The sequence below is a fragment of the Aotus nancymaae genome, unplaced genomic scaffold (assembly GCF_030222135.1).
Source record: "Aotus nancymaae isolate 86718 unplaced genomic scaffold, 86718_ANA_hifiasm-v0.15.2.pri h1tg000010l, whole genome shotgun sequence".
NCBI classification, from domain to species: Eukaryota; Metazoa; Chordata; class Mammalia; order Primates; family Aotidae; genus Aotus; species Aotus nancymaae.
In genome coordinates, this window is record NW_026988421.1 from 62,114,277 (window position 1) to 62,132,455 (window position 18,179).

The 18,179-nt window shown below is 50.7% G+C and overlaps 1 protein-coding gene across 3 annotated transcripts in view; it reads right to left on the reverse strand.

The window, feature by feature from the left end:
- The window catches only part of LRRC20 (leucine rich repeat containing 20), a 76,052-nt gene that overhangs the window by 14,436 nt on the left and 43,437 nt on the right, over nucleotides 1-18,179 (reverse strand). For all 3 annotated transcript variants that reach the window (XM_012460316.2, XM_012460317.2, XM_012460318.3), the window contains exon 4: nucleotides 13,300-13,467. In XM_012460316.2, coding sequence (XP_012315739.1) covers nucleotides 13,300-13,467 — 168 coding nt within the window. The remainder of the gene's footprint in view (nucleotides 1-13,299; nucleotides 13,468-18,179) is intronic.

Below are 18,179 nucleotides of genomic sequence, written 5' to 3' on the forward strand. Positions count from 1 at the left end.
CATTTGACAGGGTGAACAGGGATAGGGATTCAGGCCCTAATTTTGGCACTGCCATTTTAAGCTGTGCACCCTCAGGCAAGTCCCTTCACGTCTCTGAACCTCAATCTTTCATCTTTAAGACCGTCCTTCCACCTCATGATCTGTGGGGTGGGACCATTGGTGCTCTCCAGGGAGGATGGGGTTAGTGAGGTGCAGAAAGTATGGCAGACACTCCCATTGTTAGGATAGGAAGCATGGGGTTGTTTTAAGAATCTACTAATGAACTTAAGAGACATTTTTCTCTCCTTAAATATGAGCTGCAGGGAAAGAAAAGCAAAGGAGAAAAACCCTTGGCTTTGATTCCTCCTCTGTGCCCCAGGTTGGCCAGCAAGGGTGGGCTAATGAGCATCAAGGGGGCCACCTGCCACATCCTTTCCCTCCAAAGACTCCCCTGCACCCTGATCTGACATGGAATCAAAGCCAGATCATAACAGTTTTCTGCAGAAATGACTCAGTCTTATCGACCACTCTGGAGACAGCCAAATAAGTAGCTGAAACTGCTGGGTCCATGCCTGACCTTCATCCTCCTCGTCCTCTGCATCCTCCCTCCTCCTCCCTCCTGCACTCTGGCCACTGGAAGGCCTGTGCCCTCCCACAGGCTGCTCTCAGGCCTCTCTTAGTTCCTCTGCTTTGGTTAAGGTGCTCTGGGAAGAGCCTCAGAAAAGAATGACAACTTTGTTGTCCCCTTCATGTGCCCATGTTTCCTGCCTCGGAGTTGGTGGTGTTCACCTGGGGCAGAAGGTTTGTCAGAAGTTCTGGTCTAGTTCAGTGGTTCTATCTAGCCCGCACACTGGAATCATCTGAATAAAGCTGCCTCTACAAAATTACGACAGGGAGAGAAATCTGACATAGCTGACTCCATCTTGATTGTAAACTCACAAGCTGTCCTTGATCATTCTTGAGCATAAGCCAAGCTAACTATGGGAGGAATTTAGTTTATAGCTTAACCTTAAAACAAAGACAATAACAGCCCTTTCCCAAAACTAACTCCGTCCTTGCTCAGGGGCCACCTTTGTAAAACTAAGTTAGCCACAAGGTTAGAATTATGGTTCTGAAGTCATGGAGCTGGGGGTCACAAGAATCCTAACCTCCCCAACTGCTCCTACAGATAACATCACAACTGCAAAACCTATGATTGGTGTTTGGACTATCTCTCAGACTCTGCATTCTGATGGACCAGCTGGCACCACCTGGACCAGCGTATTAGTCTGTGTTTACGCTGCCGATGAAGATACACCAGAGGTTGGGTAATTTATAAAGAAAAAGAGGTTTAATGAACTCACAGTTCCATGTGGCTGGGGAGGCCTCACAATCATGGCGGAAGGTGAAAGGCACATCTTACCTTGTAGCAGGCAAGAGAGAATGAGAGCCAAGTAAAAGGGGAAACCCCTTATAAAACCATCAGATCTCATGAGACTTATTTATTACCATGAGAAAAGTATGGGGGAAAACACCCCCCATAATTCAATTATCTCCCACTGGGTCCCTCCCACAACACATAGGAATTATGGAAGCGACAATTCAAGATGAGATTTGTGTGAGAACACAGCCAAACCATCTCAACCAGTAACCCATACTAAGAAACTGGCTCAACTGGTCTTGTGACCCCAACCAGGAACTGACTCAGCACAAGAAGACAGCTTCAACCCCCTATGACTTCATCCCCAACCCAACCAATCAGCATTCCCCATTCCCTAGCCCCCTGCCCAACAAACTATCCTTAAAAAATCCTAGCCTCTAAATTCTCAAGAAGGCTGATTTAAGAATTCTCTCCCATCCTCTGGCTTGGCTGGCCCTGTGATTATTAAACTCTTTCTTTGTTGCAAAACTTGCTGCTCTCAATGAATTGGCTTTCCTGGGCAGTAGGCAAGAAGAAACCACTGGGCAACTACATTGAGAGCTTTAAAAAACCATGAAGCCCAAATCCCACCATCAGAGACTCTGATTTAATTGGCATGGAGTGTGGTCAGGATACGGAGTTTTAAAAGCCTGCTCGATGATTTGAATGCACAGCTAGTTTGGGTACCACTGGTCCTTTTGGTGAAGATTAATGAGAATCTGGTGAAAATGCTCACACAGCACTTCCATTCTGGGTGCCACCCCGCCCCTGCCCCTGACTTCCAGAGTTGACTGGAGCTAGCAGGAGCGGGGCTGACTGCCTACTTGGCCTGGGGAAACCTGCCTCATTACCTTATACTGTTCTCTCCACCCCAAAGGTGTTTCCTTCCTTCCAAAGTTGTGCACTTCAGCCACAATGTTCCTATGGCTTTCTACCCATATAGCTATGTGCAAAAATCTCTCCCCATGCAAAGCACTTTCCTGAATAGCTGGGACTCTGTAGCGAGACTGCTTGAGTTGGAACCCTGGCTTGGATGGAGTGATCCTGGCCGAGTTATTTAATCTCCCTGTGCCTCAGTTTTCTCACCTCAAGAGAAAAATAGTATCTGCCTCATATGGTTGTCATGAGGATTAAATAAAAGCATCCCTGAAAAGTGCTTAGAGAAGAGCTGGGTGTGCAGCGAATGGTCACTAGTGCACGGGACGATGCCAGGAGCTCCATGAGAGCAAGTAGTGTGTTTGTTCTATTTGCGTCTCCAGCTCACTGCAGCTCAGCTCTAGCACAAAGTAAATCGCTTAGTTAAAAACAGCAACTGGTGAATGAAGGAACGTCTCCCTTCATTCAATGCCTGAATCCAAAAGTGCCCCCAGAGGGCTGACAAGAATTGCATGCCACATTCTGGATTGAAAAACAGTTATAATTAAGCATTAATCGTGCTGTACTTTGGCCCATTTCCTTGTTGCTGAAAGTCACACAGCACGAGATCCCGACCATTTGCATCCCAGTTGTTCCTGTAGATAGGATTTCTGACATTAGGGTCCAAAGACTGTTTACAAGTCGATTCACGTCCCCGTTGTTCCTATGGACAGGATCTCTAACATTAGAATCATGACTTTTTGCTGCAGGGTAGTTTAAGATGTTTTTCAGACCCCCAATTCTAGCAACCAGTTTGGAGGCCCCCACAGAGGATCAGGATGAGCATGAAAGCACAGCTGCTTCCTCTCCCTGTCCCATGACCTCACCCTGCACTCTTCCACCAGTCAATGAACTCCACACTTTGGCCCACTCCAAAACTGTTAAAAACTCTAATTCCAAATTCCTTGGGGCAATAGATTTGAGGTGTCCTCTGATGCCTTCGTTCAGTGACCTTTTGATTAAACCTCTTTCTCTGCTGCAACCCGGTGTCTCTGCATACTGGCTTGCTGAGTGCATCGGGAAACAAACCCATTATGGTTACATATCCATGTCCATATCCACACAAGCCTTTTATTCCTTAGAGAAGGCATCCTTGCAAGGCTGGGCTTGGAGATCCAGGGCATTAGGTGGCTCTCCAGCACTCTGGACAGAGACAGGGACAGTCAGTAGTGGAGAGTGGCAGTAAGTGGAGCCTGGAGGAAGCCTTTTATTGTGTTTGTTTATTTATTTTTGAGACACAGTGTCGCTCTGTCACCCAGGCTGGAGTGCAGTGGTGTGATCTTGGCTAACTGCAACCTCTGCCTCCTGGGTTCAAGAAATTTTCCTGCCTCAGCCTCCTGAGTAGCTGGGATTACAGGCATCTGCCACCATACCTGGCTAATTTTTATATTTTTAGTAGAGAGACAGGGTTTCACCACGTTGGCCAGGCCAGTCTTAAACTCCTGACCTCAAGTGATCCACCCACCTCAGCCTCCCAAAATGCTGAGATTACAGGCATAAACCACCATGCCCGGCCTTTTTGTTATGTTTTAAACAGGGGTCAAAGAACTTCTAGCTGTTGACCTGTGTGCTAGCAGCAGAGCACCAACAACAGCCTGGAGAATTGGTGGCTTTGGTTCATCCAGGCTTCACCACACAGTGATTGGCACACAGAATGCCATCTGGGAAGAGACCAAGTGTGTGGCTTGCTACCTCCCTGCAGGTGCATACACGTGGGGCAAAGGCTGCAAACAGCTTCCAAAACCCTCATGTCTGGGGGCCATGTCTAATTTGCCCTAATTGCCTTTGACACCTGTTTGTTTACTCCCAGCCTCTCCCTCGGTGAGGCTGCAGAGCTGGCAAGCGCTCCCTGCACTGTTTGTCTAATGACTACCTCCCAAGTGCTTGCTAACATAATCAATGCCTGCCTCTACTGCTCGATGCCTATGAACACAACTCAGAACTCTGCAGACACCAAGCAAGGGCATGCGGGGCAGAAGGCAGGAAGCTACCACCTCGGAGGGCAAGTCATCCTTTCATGGGGCTTGTGACACACAGCACACAGGAGTCCAGGCAAGGCTCAGACTCTGAGAAGCTGGCTGTGCTCAGGGGGCAATCCAAACTCCATGCCCAGGGAGGGAACAAATCAGCATCCCTCCAGATGGGCTTGCAGCCCCAGATCCAGGCGCAGGAGAGGAGTGCCACGGGTTTGACTTTGTCCTCCCAGATGTGCCAGCCCAGAGGGCCCCTGCCTAGTCAAATTCTTGCCAGGCTTGAAGGCTGTGCATCACGATTGCTCCCTCTTCTAGATACTAAGTGGCCATCTCAAATCCCGTTTACAGATGTGGTAAGGAAGAGAGGGAGCAAGGGAAGGAGGAAGGACTCCCTGCCACCCAGCACTGTCAGTCCCTTGCAGCCGGCCTGCCATTCTATACCGCCCAGTTACTGTGTCTAATCTTTCCATGATACACCAGGGTCACTCTGAGATCTTGGGCAACTCACCAAGGTCTTGCCCAGCTCTAACAGACCATGATTATATCCGCAAGCCCTTGTCTGAGCCACCCCTTATATTCTTACAGCACAACTACCACCATACAGAGAGCTCACTGCACGTCAGCATGGTTCGCAGTGCGCTGCATAGACTGACTCACTTAATCCAGTATTCTCATTTAATCCAGTATTGTCCAGAGAAGGAAATGGAGACACTAAGCGATTGAACAACTTGCTGGAAACATAAACCCACACTTTCTTGATCCCCTGCAGTCAGGGTTGGCCAGTCAGTGCCCCAGAGGGGGCAGGGGGTGGGTTTCTGCCTTAGCATCTCAGGGTCCAGGCCCCCAATCCCTCCTTGGCAGTCCTGCAGAATTACTTGAGCTCACCAGTTCCACTGTGGCCTCCTGCTCTCCGCTTCCTGACTATGGAGGGACTAACTCACTCTCATCAGCGGTACTCTGAGAGTGACAATTGGCAGCCCAGCCTCACCCACTGCCAACACCGTCCAGGCTTTTGTAAGAACCTAAGTCCCCATGAAGCCCTTTTTACTTAAAATGCCCGCATGGTTTCTGTTTCCTATACTTCCTGATCAGGTGTCTGGGAGATTAGGGGACACACAGTGGGGGAAGGCGCTTTATAACCAGGAGGTATCAGGCATGGGAAGGTTAGTCATCATCATCTACCCAACCAGGATGTAGGGGGTCCCTTTACATATGCAGACACTTACATGGAGGGAGGGTCAACAATCTCCTGGAAGTCCATGAAGGACTTCATGCTTTATAAAATGTGGTGCGTGCATTAATTTCATGTTATCCTCTGGAGAGGGCTGTGAGGACATAGGGAAGGACTATCTTCCTATTTTTCAGATAGGAAACTAGGTCTCTGTTTCCAGTTAATCGACCTCACACAGATGGTGCTGAAGGTGGGACTCAGACACAGATTTGCAGCCCCCCCTCGCAACATCCTTTGCATCATCCTTACAGTGGTAAGTGGGGATTCCTCACCTGTCAGCTCCCTTCTCTGCAGAAATTATTTGTCCCCTCTCTGTGAGTCACAATGGGACCCAAGACTGAGACCTGAAATGACAGAGCAGCATTCTTCCAAGTGTGTGCATGAGGAGAAGGAAGGTTGGGGTCAGCTCTGGGGGACCAGGGAAGGCATGACACAACTCTGCTGGGGGCTGGCCGCTCAGAGTGTTCCAGAAGGCCAACTGCAGCAAACCTTCCCTGGCCACCTGCCCCTGGCCCTGGACCCTGTAGCCATTGGTTAGCCTCCATTACACCTCTGAACAGTGCCCTCTGCTTCCTCTGTCCTGGCCCCTGGGTGTGTGCAAGAAGTATATGCAACAAGTGGCCCTGTGGGTTAGACGGCGAGGACTGAGCAGGCAGCATGTGGTCAGGACTCCAGGTGGGTTGAGCGGCAGGAGGTGATCACAGTGACACTGCCTCCAGACTGATTCCAGCGGGTGGCACTGTCCTCCCCACTCTGCAGATGAGGAAATGGAAGCTCGCAGAGAGGAGGCCTGCTCACGCTAATGATGTGTGTGGGGCTTCAGACGTTTGCCTTTCTTGCTACAAAACTCTGAGAAAGGGAGGTTAAGGGAGGGAGGACAGGCAAAGGAGGACAGGTTGAATGTGGAAAGTGGTCAGGTTGAGCGGAGTTTGACTCAGAGGCTTGCTATCCTGTAGGGGGCCACAGGTCATCAGGAGAGAAGCAGAAGCAGGTGTAAGAGTGAGCCCTGGCTTCTGCTCTGCTTCTGCTATCACCATGGGAGTCTCCCTTTCTTTTTTCTTTTTTGTTGTTGTTGAGACAGGGTCTCCCTCTGTCACCCAGACTGGAGTACAGTGATACAATCATACTTCATTGCAGCCTTGAACTCCTGGCTCAAGCACTCCTCTTGCCTCAGTCTCCTGAGTAGCTTGGACTACAGGTATGTGCCACCATGCCTGGCTAATTGTTTTTAATTTTTTTTTTTTGGAGAGATTGGGGCTTCATTATGTTGCTCAGGCTGGTTTCGCACTCCTGGCCTCAAGCGATCCTCCTGCCTTGGCCTCACAAACTGCTGGGATTACAGGCATGAGTCCCCAGGCCCAGTCAGGGGTCTCCTTCTCTGTGTCATCCAAGCTGAAGACAGGTAGGCAGTGCTGGGGGACACTGAGAAGCCTTTTGTGACCATGGTTCCATCTGCCTTGTGAGCCCAGAGGAAGTGCTGAGGGCATCTGGCACTGGCAGGTCAAGGCACCCTCCCTGGCAAGCTGGGAGGTCTAAAGCCTCCCACTATGCCACTGTCCTGTCTGGCAGGAGACAGAGCTTTGGGTCCAGAAGCACTTGTTTTGGCCAAGATTCCCTAGTTCCGGCTGACCCTATTCTACTGAGGGTTGGTGCATCTACAGGATGGGTAGCAGGCCAGGCCTTGGCACAGTGCTCATTAAATGAAGACTTATTATACAAACAAATCACCTGGTGTTCTTGCTCAGGGGCAGATTCTGACTCAGGAGATGTGAAGTGAAACCTAAGGTTCTGCATCTCTAATAGGCTTCTAGGATGCCCATGCTGCTGACCTATGGATGACACTTTGAGAATCGAGAGCCCAGGCAGAGCTTCTCAGGCTTCAGCATGCATGTGAATCAGAAGGCAAGGGGTATGGGGGCGGGTAGTACAACAGACTGCTGCCCCCTGCCCAGAGTTTCTGATCTAGGTCTGGGGCAAGGCCAGAGAATGTACATCGCTAACCAGTTTTTTTAGCGGTGCTGTTATTGCTGGTCCTGGGACCACACTTTGAGAAATATCAGCAGGGATAGTAAGAGGTGAAACAGGACAAGGGCAGAATTAAGTAAATGCAGCCCAAAGCATCCTATGTGACACAGATACTTTTCGTCTTAAAAGTGCTATTGGCCGGGCGCGGTGGCTCACGCCTGTAATCCCAGCACTTTGGGAGGCCGAGGCAGATGGATCACGAGGTCAAGAGATCGAGACCATCCTGGTCAACATGGTGAAACCCTGTTTCTACTAAAAATACAAAAAATTAGCTGGGCACAGTGGTGCGTACCTGTAATCCCAGCTACTCAGGAGGCTGAGGCAGGAGAATTGCCTGAACCCAGGAGGCGGAGGTTGCGGTGAGCCGAGATCATGCCATTGCACTACAGCCTGGGTAACAAGAGCGAAACTCTGTCTCAAAAAAAAAAAAAAGTGCTATTGGCCAGGCACAGTGGCTCATGCCTGTAATCCCAGCATTTTGGGAGGTCGAGGCAGGTGGGTCACTTGAGCTCAGGGATTTGAAACCAGCCTGGGCAACATGGCAAAAACCCATCTCTACCAAAAATACAAAAATTAGCCAGGCATGGAGGTGTGCACCTGTGGTTCCAGCTACTTGAGAGGCTGAGGATCACTTGAGCCTGGGAAGTCGAGGTTGCAGTGAGCCAAGATCATGCCACTGCACTCCAGGTTGTGTGACAGAGCAAGACCCCATCTCAAAGGAAAAAAAAAAGTGTTGTTACTCTATGTAATCAATTCTGTTTTATTTGTTTCTGTTTTTTGAGACAGGGTCTCACTCTGTGGCCCAGGCTGGAGTGCAGTGGTACAATCACGGCTCACTGCAACCTCAACCTCCCAGGCTCAATTGATTCTCCCACCTCAGCCTCCCAAGTAGCTGGAACTACAGGTTCACACTACCACGCCCAGCTAATTTTTGTATTTTTTTGTAGAGATGGGGTTTCGTCATGTTGCCCAGACTGGTCTCAACCTCTGGGCTCCAGCAATTCTCCCACCCTGGCCTGCCAAAGTGCTGGGATTCCAGGCATGAGCCACCACGCCCAGCTTAAATTCTTAACAAAAGACTTGTTTTCCTCTAATCTCTTGTGCTCTCTGGATCAGTAGGTGCATAGAGAAAAACAAAACAAAACAAAACAAAAAAACCCAGAGAACTGAGGGTTACAGAAAGTTAAAATTCCAGCTTAACTGAAATAATAGTCTCTTACTTGGCAAAATCGTCTCTCAAATACGTGATTTTTGTCTTCCACCCCACATGATCCAGGACTGAATGGCTATGCAGCACCAAGTACTGGTGGTGAGACAGTGGCGAGGCCCTAATGCCCCTGCATCCACGTGTGTGGCTACGTTCAAGCCACACGTGTTGGCTACTGGGGTGAGCGAGCTCACCGTCTCCACCCATCACGTCCCCATGTCATCGTTCACATCCATCTCCTTAGAAACCCTCCCATAAGGACACAAGGACAGCCACCCTCCCTCCCACTGAGAGTCCTCTCCCTAGCTCTCCACAGTACATCAGCCCTCCCCTACACCTGTGGCCAGGTGCTATCTAGCCGTCTAGTGTTTGCTGACACTAATATCTGTAAGCAACCTGAGGTCGAGACTTGCATCTCCGTAGCCCCTCCTTCTCCAGAGATGACATTTCCCAGGTGGTCTTATTTATAAATACTTAAAAACTTCCATACGCCACTTTCTGATTTGAAAAATACAGGAACTATCTCATTTTCCAGAAACTTATAAATGCCTGTTGTCTGAACAAATAATCTAAGTTACAAACACTTTCCTCCCTCCTGGGAGTGTCTAAACATCTGTGTCCTGGCAGGCCAGTCACCAAGGACCCTGGAAGCCTCTCCTCTGGGTGGGAGACACCTGCAGCTGTGTGTCTGCCAGGGAGTCAGCTGGGAGAGGGAGAGGGCCCTTGACCCACTCTGCTTCCCTTTCACCTGAACCAGGCCCAGACTCAGGATTTGGTCACAGGCAGAGAAAATGTAAGACATGAGAAAAGACTTCCAGACTGAAAACATGGGCCATGCAGGGTGGGTGAAGGGGAGGGACGAGAGGAGGAAGTCTGATAATGTGGTTGGGGCATGAGCTGGGGAGGACAGGTGGCTGATGTGGCTGAGAACAGACTCCCAAATCTCTGCAGGACAACTCATAGGAGTAGTTTTCAGTAATTTTTCATCATGACTAAGAGTAAAAAATAACCATTTTTCATCACGTCCCAGTATATCTCTATCTATCTATCATCTATCTATCTATATCTGTGCATGCACATAGTAAAACTGAAATTAAAAGTTCCAACATAGTAATTACCATTTTATATGTGATGAAAGTGAAATTAAAAGCTACAACATAGTAATTACCATTTTATATGTGATATTGTACTCTGACATTTTCTATTTTATTGCATTAAAAAATTGCTGGTCTTCACCCACTGACTTAACAACTCACCAGCAGGTTATAGTATGCAACTTGAAAACTCTGCCCTATCATGTCTCAGTTATTTCAGAGGAGCTTCAAGGCTTTGGAATTCCTGCTCTACATGATGCTCCTACACAGCTGAGCACCTGCTGTATGCCATATACCAGGCCCGATGCTGGCAGAGGTGAGGAGGGCAGAGAAGGGTCAAACATGTAGACCAGAGGGCTGTGTGATCCAGGTAGAAACAAGGGCATCCAAGTGCCATGCAGACCTGACCTGAGGGCATTTAGCTACCTGTGAGCACCAAGGTCAGGTACTACCTCCCAGTGGTTGGCATCAGAGAGCAGAGTAATCTTATCCCTCTCAGCCTGCATGCCCTGTTGAGATCCCACGCCTCTCTCCTTCTCTCCCTGAGAATGGCTCAGAGGGTGGAGGAAGATCAGGTGGCAGCTCTATTTGGAAACAAGAGGATGACTGAGTTGATCCTGGCAGCTGCCTGGATGCTGAGAGCCCCCAGGTCTTTCCAGCGCCAGGCTGGGGCCACTTTGGGGGAGGTCCCTTTAGGGTGGCTGTCCTTATAGTTCACTTGGGGGCTTGTTTCAGAGCTGCCTGTTCTCTACTTACTAAAACTTTAAAGGCTACTTTAATAATCTTGAATTGATTTCTCATAGAAATTTTGATTTATTTTTCCACCACCCTCTAAGCATTCTGAAAGGAAAAAATAAGCCACTCTGAAGGCACCATAAACTTCTATAACTATCCCAGTGAGGTGCTGCAGGAGCTCAGCTACAAGCAGCGAAGAGTGCAGAGCTATTTCCCTAATGGAAGACCCTGCAGCCCTACCTTCTTCATTGTAACCGCAGCCCCTCCTTCCTCCTGCAGGCCCTTTCGTTCTCACCTCCCTCCAGCCTGGGGATGAAGGCTGTGGCCTGGCCCTCCTGCCAGTTTGGGAGTTGAGAAGCCACCCAAGTAACTTGGATGGATCTGGGAGCAGTAGCGAATAGAAGCAGGGAGACACCAGCAAGGGAACAGTGGCTGCCTCCATATGCCCCTCTCCAGATCGGGGGCAGGAGAAGAACCACCAAGGCCTCCTGTATTGGACAGAGCCCTGGGATCAGTCAAGCTTTTTCAGGAGCAGCTGACTTGGGGTTATCCAGGAGCCCCTCCTGGACAGGGGCAGCCCCTGGCAACTCCGTATCACCCAGGCCTGGCCGAGGCCGGGCAGCAGGGGCTCTGTCTGGGGCTGAACTGACTGGGAAACACAGCCCAGTCGCTGATGTGTCTTACCTGGCCAGGTGTGTGACAGGCACTTGGCCATGAAGGCTTAGAGCATCAGTTTCTACCTGTGTCAAAGGGAGACCATCATCCTGTGGATGTGGGACTACACATGACCATTCTCGGTAAGACGTAAGATGCTTCCACATGTAGAAATTATTATTATCGTTCTTCAGAAAAGTGGGGGTATATCTTTGCAAGAGGAGCCAAAACAGCCGATCTTTGCTCTGTGGCTGTGCCTGCTAAGAAATATTGTCAACCTTTTAGAAGGCGAAGGACCAGGAGATCTGGGCCACCCTTCCTGCCCACTTTGGTACAAGTCCCTTCTTGGACTGCAGCTGACATAGGTACCCACTTGACTTGCTCCCCTACCTGCAGAAAAGCCACCTTCCTATCTCAAACCACCTTCTAGGGGTGGGGGACAAGCTTCATTTGAAAGATGAGAGGGCGCTGAGACTCACACAGCTGCTGTGAACCTTCCAAGGCCACAGTTAGGATGTGGGGAAGCCACGGCCAATGCTGGTGAGAACCACCTGTCTACCAGCTACACACCCAGCTCTGGTCTTGCTCAGTTACTGCCCCATTTGGATGAGCAGCAGAAGGAAGTGAAGGCATCAGGAAGGGTCAAAATGAATAGAGACAGGAAAGGAAGGACCCAGGCAAGAAAGGCCTGGCCAGGAATGCAGGAGGCAAAGGGCTCAGAAGCGAGGCCCTGGGTGAGCAGTACAGCGCAGCAGGGAGAGCCGTGCAGTCCAAGGCACTTCTGGACAGGCTCCTTCTGCTTAAAGACTGCTCAGAAGCCCCAGTGACCCAGGAGCCAATCCAGGGGCAAGCTGCTTGAGGACTCTGGTCTTGGGAACCCAAGACTGAACCAGAGCCCACCTCCAGGGGCTCCCCAGAGTCCAGGCAAGAGAAGTCCATCCTGGGCACAGGGCTGTTCTGGAATCACATACCTGTCCTGGCACTATGAGTCTCATTATGCAACCCGATGTTCTCTCATGATGTGTTTGGTCCTTGGTTGATTCATCTGTCTAAGAAAAGACCCAGAACCTCAAAGGTCAGCTGGCCCTGCCTCCCACCCAGCCAGGGCCAGAGTCCTGCCTGCAGCACCCCTGACAGATGGGCACTTGCCTCCACATGAGGCAGGCCATGCCCCAGTAGCTGGGTCCAAACTACTAGGAGGCTGTTGCTTTTCATCAAATGGGATAATGACTATAAAAGGGCTTGTCAAAATGAAAGCATAACTGAAGGGGTTTATTATGAATATCACTGGCATTAGAACAGCATCCACATTAGAGGTCATGTGAGAGAGGGTGAACTGGGGCGGAGCCACCGAAGGAAGGCGCTGCAGGAGCGGGGGCACACAGAGACCCCGCCCAGTGCCCAGGTTCTCTGGGCAGGTGGGACCACTAGCTGGAGCTGAGGCTCGGCTCTCTGAGGTCCTGATGAGACAGGAGGTACATCATTGCTGCAACAGGAAGGAGGGGCCGCTTCCTGACCTCAACAGAACCCACCCTCCTGGGGTCTGCTGTTTGCAGAAGGCACCTATCAGACCCCTGGTTCCCTGGTAGTGAGAGCCCTGGTGGGCTGGGCCGACAGGGAGCAGCGTGTTTGTCCTGGAAGGCACAGAGTGGCTGAGCTGAATGTGGTAGTCTCTAGTGGGCCCTGCTCACCCCTGTGAAGAGGTCTCGGTGAAGGCAGGGGACTTGGGGAGGAGAAAGCACACAGAGGGCCAGAGCCGAAGGGTCTGAGACCACCTAGGCTGGCAGGAGAGTCCCAGAGAGGGAGGGCTTGTGGCCCCTAGTGGCCCAGCTAGTTTAGAGCTGCACAGTGGTGAAAGCCGAGGCCATCCACCTGCCAGGAAAAGCCAGTGTCCCACCCAGCAACAGGTAGGCGACAGTGCCTCAAAATGTCTACCTTCCCAGGCCCCAGGCCCTTTGCTCAGGCATGTGGGACAGACAGCCCAAGCTTCCCCTCCCACCTGTGAAGGTCGACTCCAGAGCCCTGTGCCCCATGAGCACCTTGTACAAGCACAACAGCCCAGGGCCGAGTGGGCCAGGCCCACTCACCTATGATCTCGTTCTCCTCCAGGTTGATGGTCTCCAGCGCTGGCAGGGCAGTGAGTGGCTCAGGGAAGTCCTGGAACTGGTTCCGGGACAGGTCAATGGCCTTGAGGTGCTGCAGGGCACTGACCTCACTGGGGAGGCGGTGCAGGAAGTTTCCCTCCAGACGGAGCTCTGCCACATGCAGGGAAGGAGAAAGAACAGGATGAGGAGGGGGCCACCCGAGCCCACAGGGACTGCCGGCTGTGGCTGTCACCCTGCCTGGGCCAGGAGGGCATAGAGGAAGCCCTAAGCCACAGATAGAGCCCTGCACAGTGCTGATTCCATGTTTATTTGCACTAGAGGAGGGGTCACCCTCCTACCACTGCCTAGGGCCTGCCACCTGTCACTTCAGCTGAGGTCACCTGCTGCTGGTTTTGGAATGGAAGGCTCTCCCAGCAGAAGCCTGGGCCTCAGTGAGGGGTCAGGAGGTGCTGGCTCCTCCCTCATACAAAGCCTCGACTCCAGGCCCTGATGGGGCAGGTCAGGATGGGAAGCCTTTCCCACTCAGGGCTCCCCACACTCCATTTAGGGGACACCACTCTCCATGGCCCTCCCTGCTCAGGGGGCCGCCAGGGGCAGTCACATTCTTTCAGTGTCATGTGCCCCTTCTCTCCTGGCCAATCACAGCTGACCCAACATGGGGGGTTCCTGCTCCGATAGCAGCTGCTCTGAAGACTGGCCAGTGAACTGTGCAGAGACCTGCGTGGGAAGGCAGCTGGGCCGGGGGAGTCCCTCTGCTGGGAACCCAGCTGAGGCAGTGCCAAGAGATGGGGCTGGACATAGTGTGGGCTGAAGCTGAGATGCCTCAATCTAGTGAGAGAAGCCAGGTGCCCACAGGGCCCTGTGCAGGGAGGAGAGCTGGGGGACAGGAAGCAAGGGCGGCAGGTGGCGGAGAAGCACAGCCCAGGACTGATGGGAGGAGGACCTGGAGTCCCCATGCTTGGGTGCACACCAGCTGTGCCCCCTACTTTCACTGGTCTTCCTTAGGATGTTATTTAATCCCCGCAGAAAGGACATCGTCTCACCTGTAGAAAGGAACTAACATCAGAATGCCTGTCTCCAGGACTGTGGGAGGATTAAGTCTGTGAACACGAGTGAAGCACCATGCCAGGGAGATGTGGAGGTGAGGCCCCGGAGGCTGCCCAGCCCAATCCATGTGTGGCCTTACAGTGCCTCTCTCCCCATCCTGTCTGACCCAAGGGAAACTGACACCCAGAAATGCTGAGTAACCTGAAGAACGTCTCCCAGTTCTTCTCCCCAGGGCTGGCTTTGTGGGCATGGGCCAGTGCATTCACACAGGGTCTCATGCTCAGAAAGGCCCCACACTTGGGGTGGAATAACCTGGATAGCCGTCTTGAAAGTCTTAACAATATTATCCTTGAACCTGTGTTTTGTCAGTGGAGCTAGAGTCATGGAGTCTGAGCTCACACATGAGCCGACCTCCTACTGCCTCCCCAGGATGGTGGCCTGCTGTCCCACCTGGCCGCCCCTCCTTATCCCTGCTCTGCCATGGCACTGCAGGCCTTCACCTCAGCACGGAGGGTCAGAGTCAGACATGTGTCCCACATGTCTCAGGGTGGAGCAGGCAGGCAGCAGCTCTCCTTCTCCTCACCTAGGGTCCCTGGGGCTTAGCAGGAATGAGCCTCTTACCCACTCCGGACCTAGGTACTGAGCAGGTCCTGATGCACAGGTTTTAAGAGCCTTGGAGTTGCCTGCCTACCATGGCTGAGGGTGGTGGACTCTTAGAAAGAGAAGACCTGGCTCAGCTTCCTCAGATCACCCCAGGCTAGGGTAGAAGGCAGCCATTCTAGCATCTGCTAAGAGCAGAAACCTAGCAGCTGTCAGGTCTGAGGGTGCTTGCACGGGTGCCCTGCAACATGGACGGGGCCCCTGGGCCGTCTGTCCTTCCTCCTTTCCACCTTCCAACCTTCCTGAGTCTGGTTTGAGTTTGTCCTTCTGGACTACTCAGGAGAAAATAAGCCACAAAATATGAGTTACATAATTTCATGATTCTACATATGATTTAAATGCTCTGATAACTGCACTTAAAACTGGCATTGCACAACATAAAGATAAATGGTAAAATTCATGCTAAGTGTTGATCTTCAAAAGTAGTAAATATGAAATAGTAAATGAAAGTCACCATGACATGCTGAGAGAGACTGTAAAAGAAAGGAAAAAGCTTCCTATGTAACTTTTAGAAAAACGACCCCTGATTTCTGGAATCATTTTTCTCTGTGCCCCACCAATTTTGCAGCTGGCCCTGCCCCTCCCTCAGTGCTCCACCCCTGCTCTTCCACAGCACCATAATGAACGCAGATGCTCTGAGCTCCCCACAGCCCCTCCCAGGTATCCCTACAGTGAAAGCTGAGCCCTTGCCTCGCTTCCCAGTGCCTCTTTGTACACACACACACACACACACACACACACACACACACACACACACACACCTGGGTTCCAGCCCCACTGCAAGTCCCCTGCTCCAGCACACTGGGGTTCTGGGGAGGTAGGAACTGCATCTGATTTATCTTTGTCCCTACAAGAGGCCCCTTGTGTCACTCAGCAAATATGTGACTCAGCAAATATAATGACTCTTCTCTCCTCAGGAGGCAAATAGATAGTGCAGGGGACCTAGACTACCTTCCATTTTTCCATCTTCAGGGACGTCAAAACCCAAGGTTCCATCAACAGAAGAAAGAAAGAAAGAGAGAAGGTGGGGAGGAAGGGAGCGGGGGAGAAAAAGAAGAAAGAAAGAAGAAAGGAAGGAAGAAAAGAAAGAGAGAGAGAGAGAAAGAAAGAAAGAAAGAAAGAAAGAAAGAAAGAAAGAAAGAAAGAAAGAAAGAAAGGAAGGAAGGAGACAGGAAGGAAGGAAGGAAGGAAGGAAATAGTTGTTACTGCATTCCACGAAAATAATGTTAGTTAATTCTCTCTGAACACTGTTGCCAGATGAGGAATCTGGGCCCTAGGTGAATTTTATACCAGTCTGGAGTTGGGGGAAAAGCACATTCCAGGCAGGAGGCAGCTGCCTTATAGAGTCACTCAGAAGCCACTTCCCTGGAACTGACCTTTGTTCTTCGCTGAGAACTGACCTTTGTTCTTCGCTGAGAACACGGCCCACTTTCTCTGGCTATTTGGTTCTTATTTAGTTCATTTCTCTAAGCTTGAAGCACCAAGCATCAGGAAGCTGATAAACACAGCCAGTGTCACAGACGCACAACACATTTACTTGGGGGATCTCAGAGGCTGCTGGCCCAGGCTCTCATGCTATAGGGCCAGACCCCACAGCTCGTCAGAGCCACCAGGATAACTACCAGAGGGTGGGAGGGAGAATCTCCTCTGGGTTGATTTTGTTATCCCCAATTTTTTGACATGTTCAAAAAATTTTAATGGCCTTTTATTAAACCAATTCAGGCCTGAGTCTATCCTTCCAAAGTGCTAGGATTACAGGCATGACCCACCACGCCCGGCCAGAAAAGGGTAATCTTTGAAAATTTAATACACTCAACAAGGCCAGGCACAGTGGCTCATGCTTGTAATCCCCGTAATCGCAGCACTTTGGGATGCCAAGGTGGGTGGATCACTTGGGGCCAGGAGTTCAAGACTAGCCTGCGCAACATGGCGAAACTCTGTCTCTACTAAAAATACAAAAATTAGCCAGGCCTGGTGGCACGCACTTGTAATCCCAGCTACTTGGGTGGCTGAGGCAGAAGAATCACTTGAACCCGGGAGGTGAAGGCTGCAGGGAGCCAAGATTGCACCACTGCACTCCAGCTTGGGTGACAGAGTGAGAGCGAGACTCCGTTAGAGACACAAGACCCATGACACTTGGTGCCTGGATTATGGAACCCTAGGAGAAACAAAATTGAAAGCCAACATGAAAGCAGGAATCAAAAGGGAAAATAAGAGAGGGTCAGTGCAGCTCTAACACACGGCCTGCAGGAAGTCAGAGCCGGTGATGCCAAAACAGCCTCCACTTACACAGCAAATATGACTCAGCACCTACCACAGGGCAGGCACTGCTAGACAGCGGGAAATCATAGCTTATGACACAGACTAGAGTCCTCCCTTGACAAGCTTACAGACAAGTGCAGGGAGAAATAGTAAACAAGAAAAGAAGGTTATTTCAGAATGCTAAGAAGGTGTTTGAGGTCAGGGTGAAAAAACCAGTTCTGCCAAAAGCCCAGGGAAGAGCTATCTTCTTGTTGTTGTTGTTTTACTGCAGTGGTTAGAACTTTGAGGATGAGAGTGAGCATCCCTGCCTTGTTCCCAGCCTGGGAGAAAGCCTTTCATCATTAAGTTGGATGTTAGCCGTAGGGTTTTTGAAGATGCTCCTTACCAAGTTGAAAAGTAGTTACCCTGTATGCCTAGTGTGCTGAGAGCTGAAATCTGTCAAATGCTTTTTCTTTGTCAAATGATATGATCGTATGATTCTTCTTCTTTAGCTTTTTCTGAGACAGAGTCTCAGTCTGTCATCCAGACTGGAGTGCAGTGGTGCAATCTTGGTTCACTGCAACCTCCTCCTCCCAGGTTCAAGCAATTCTCCTGCCTCAGCCTCCCGAGTAGCCAGGATTACAGGCGCACACCATCACTATGCCCGGCTAATTTTTTGTATTTTAGTAGAGACAGGATTTCCTCATGTTGCCCAGGCTTGTCTTGAACTCCTGAGCTCAGGCAATCCACCAGCCTCAGCTCAAAGTGCTAGGATCACAGGCGTGAGTCATCACACCCAGCCTAGCCTTTTTATATAATAGATATATTGACTGATTTTTAAAGTTGGACCCAGCCTTGCACACCTGAATAATTGGTAAATCCCACTTGCACATGTCTTATATTCTTTTTATACA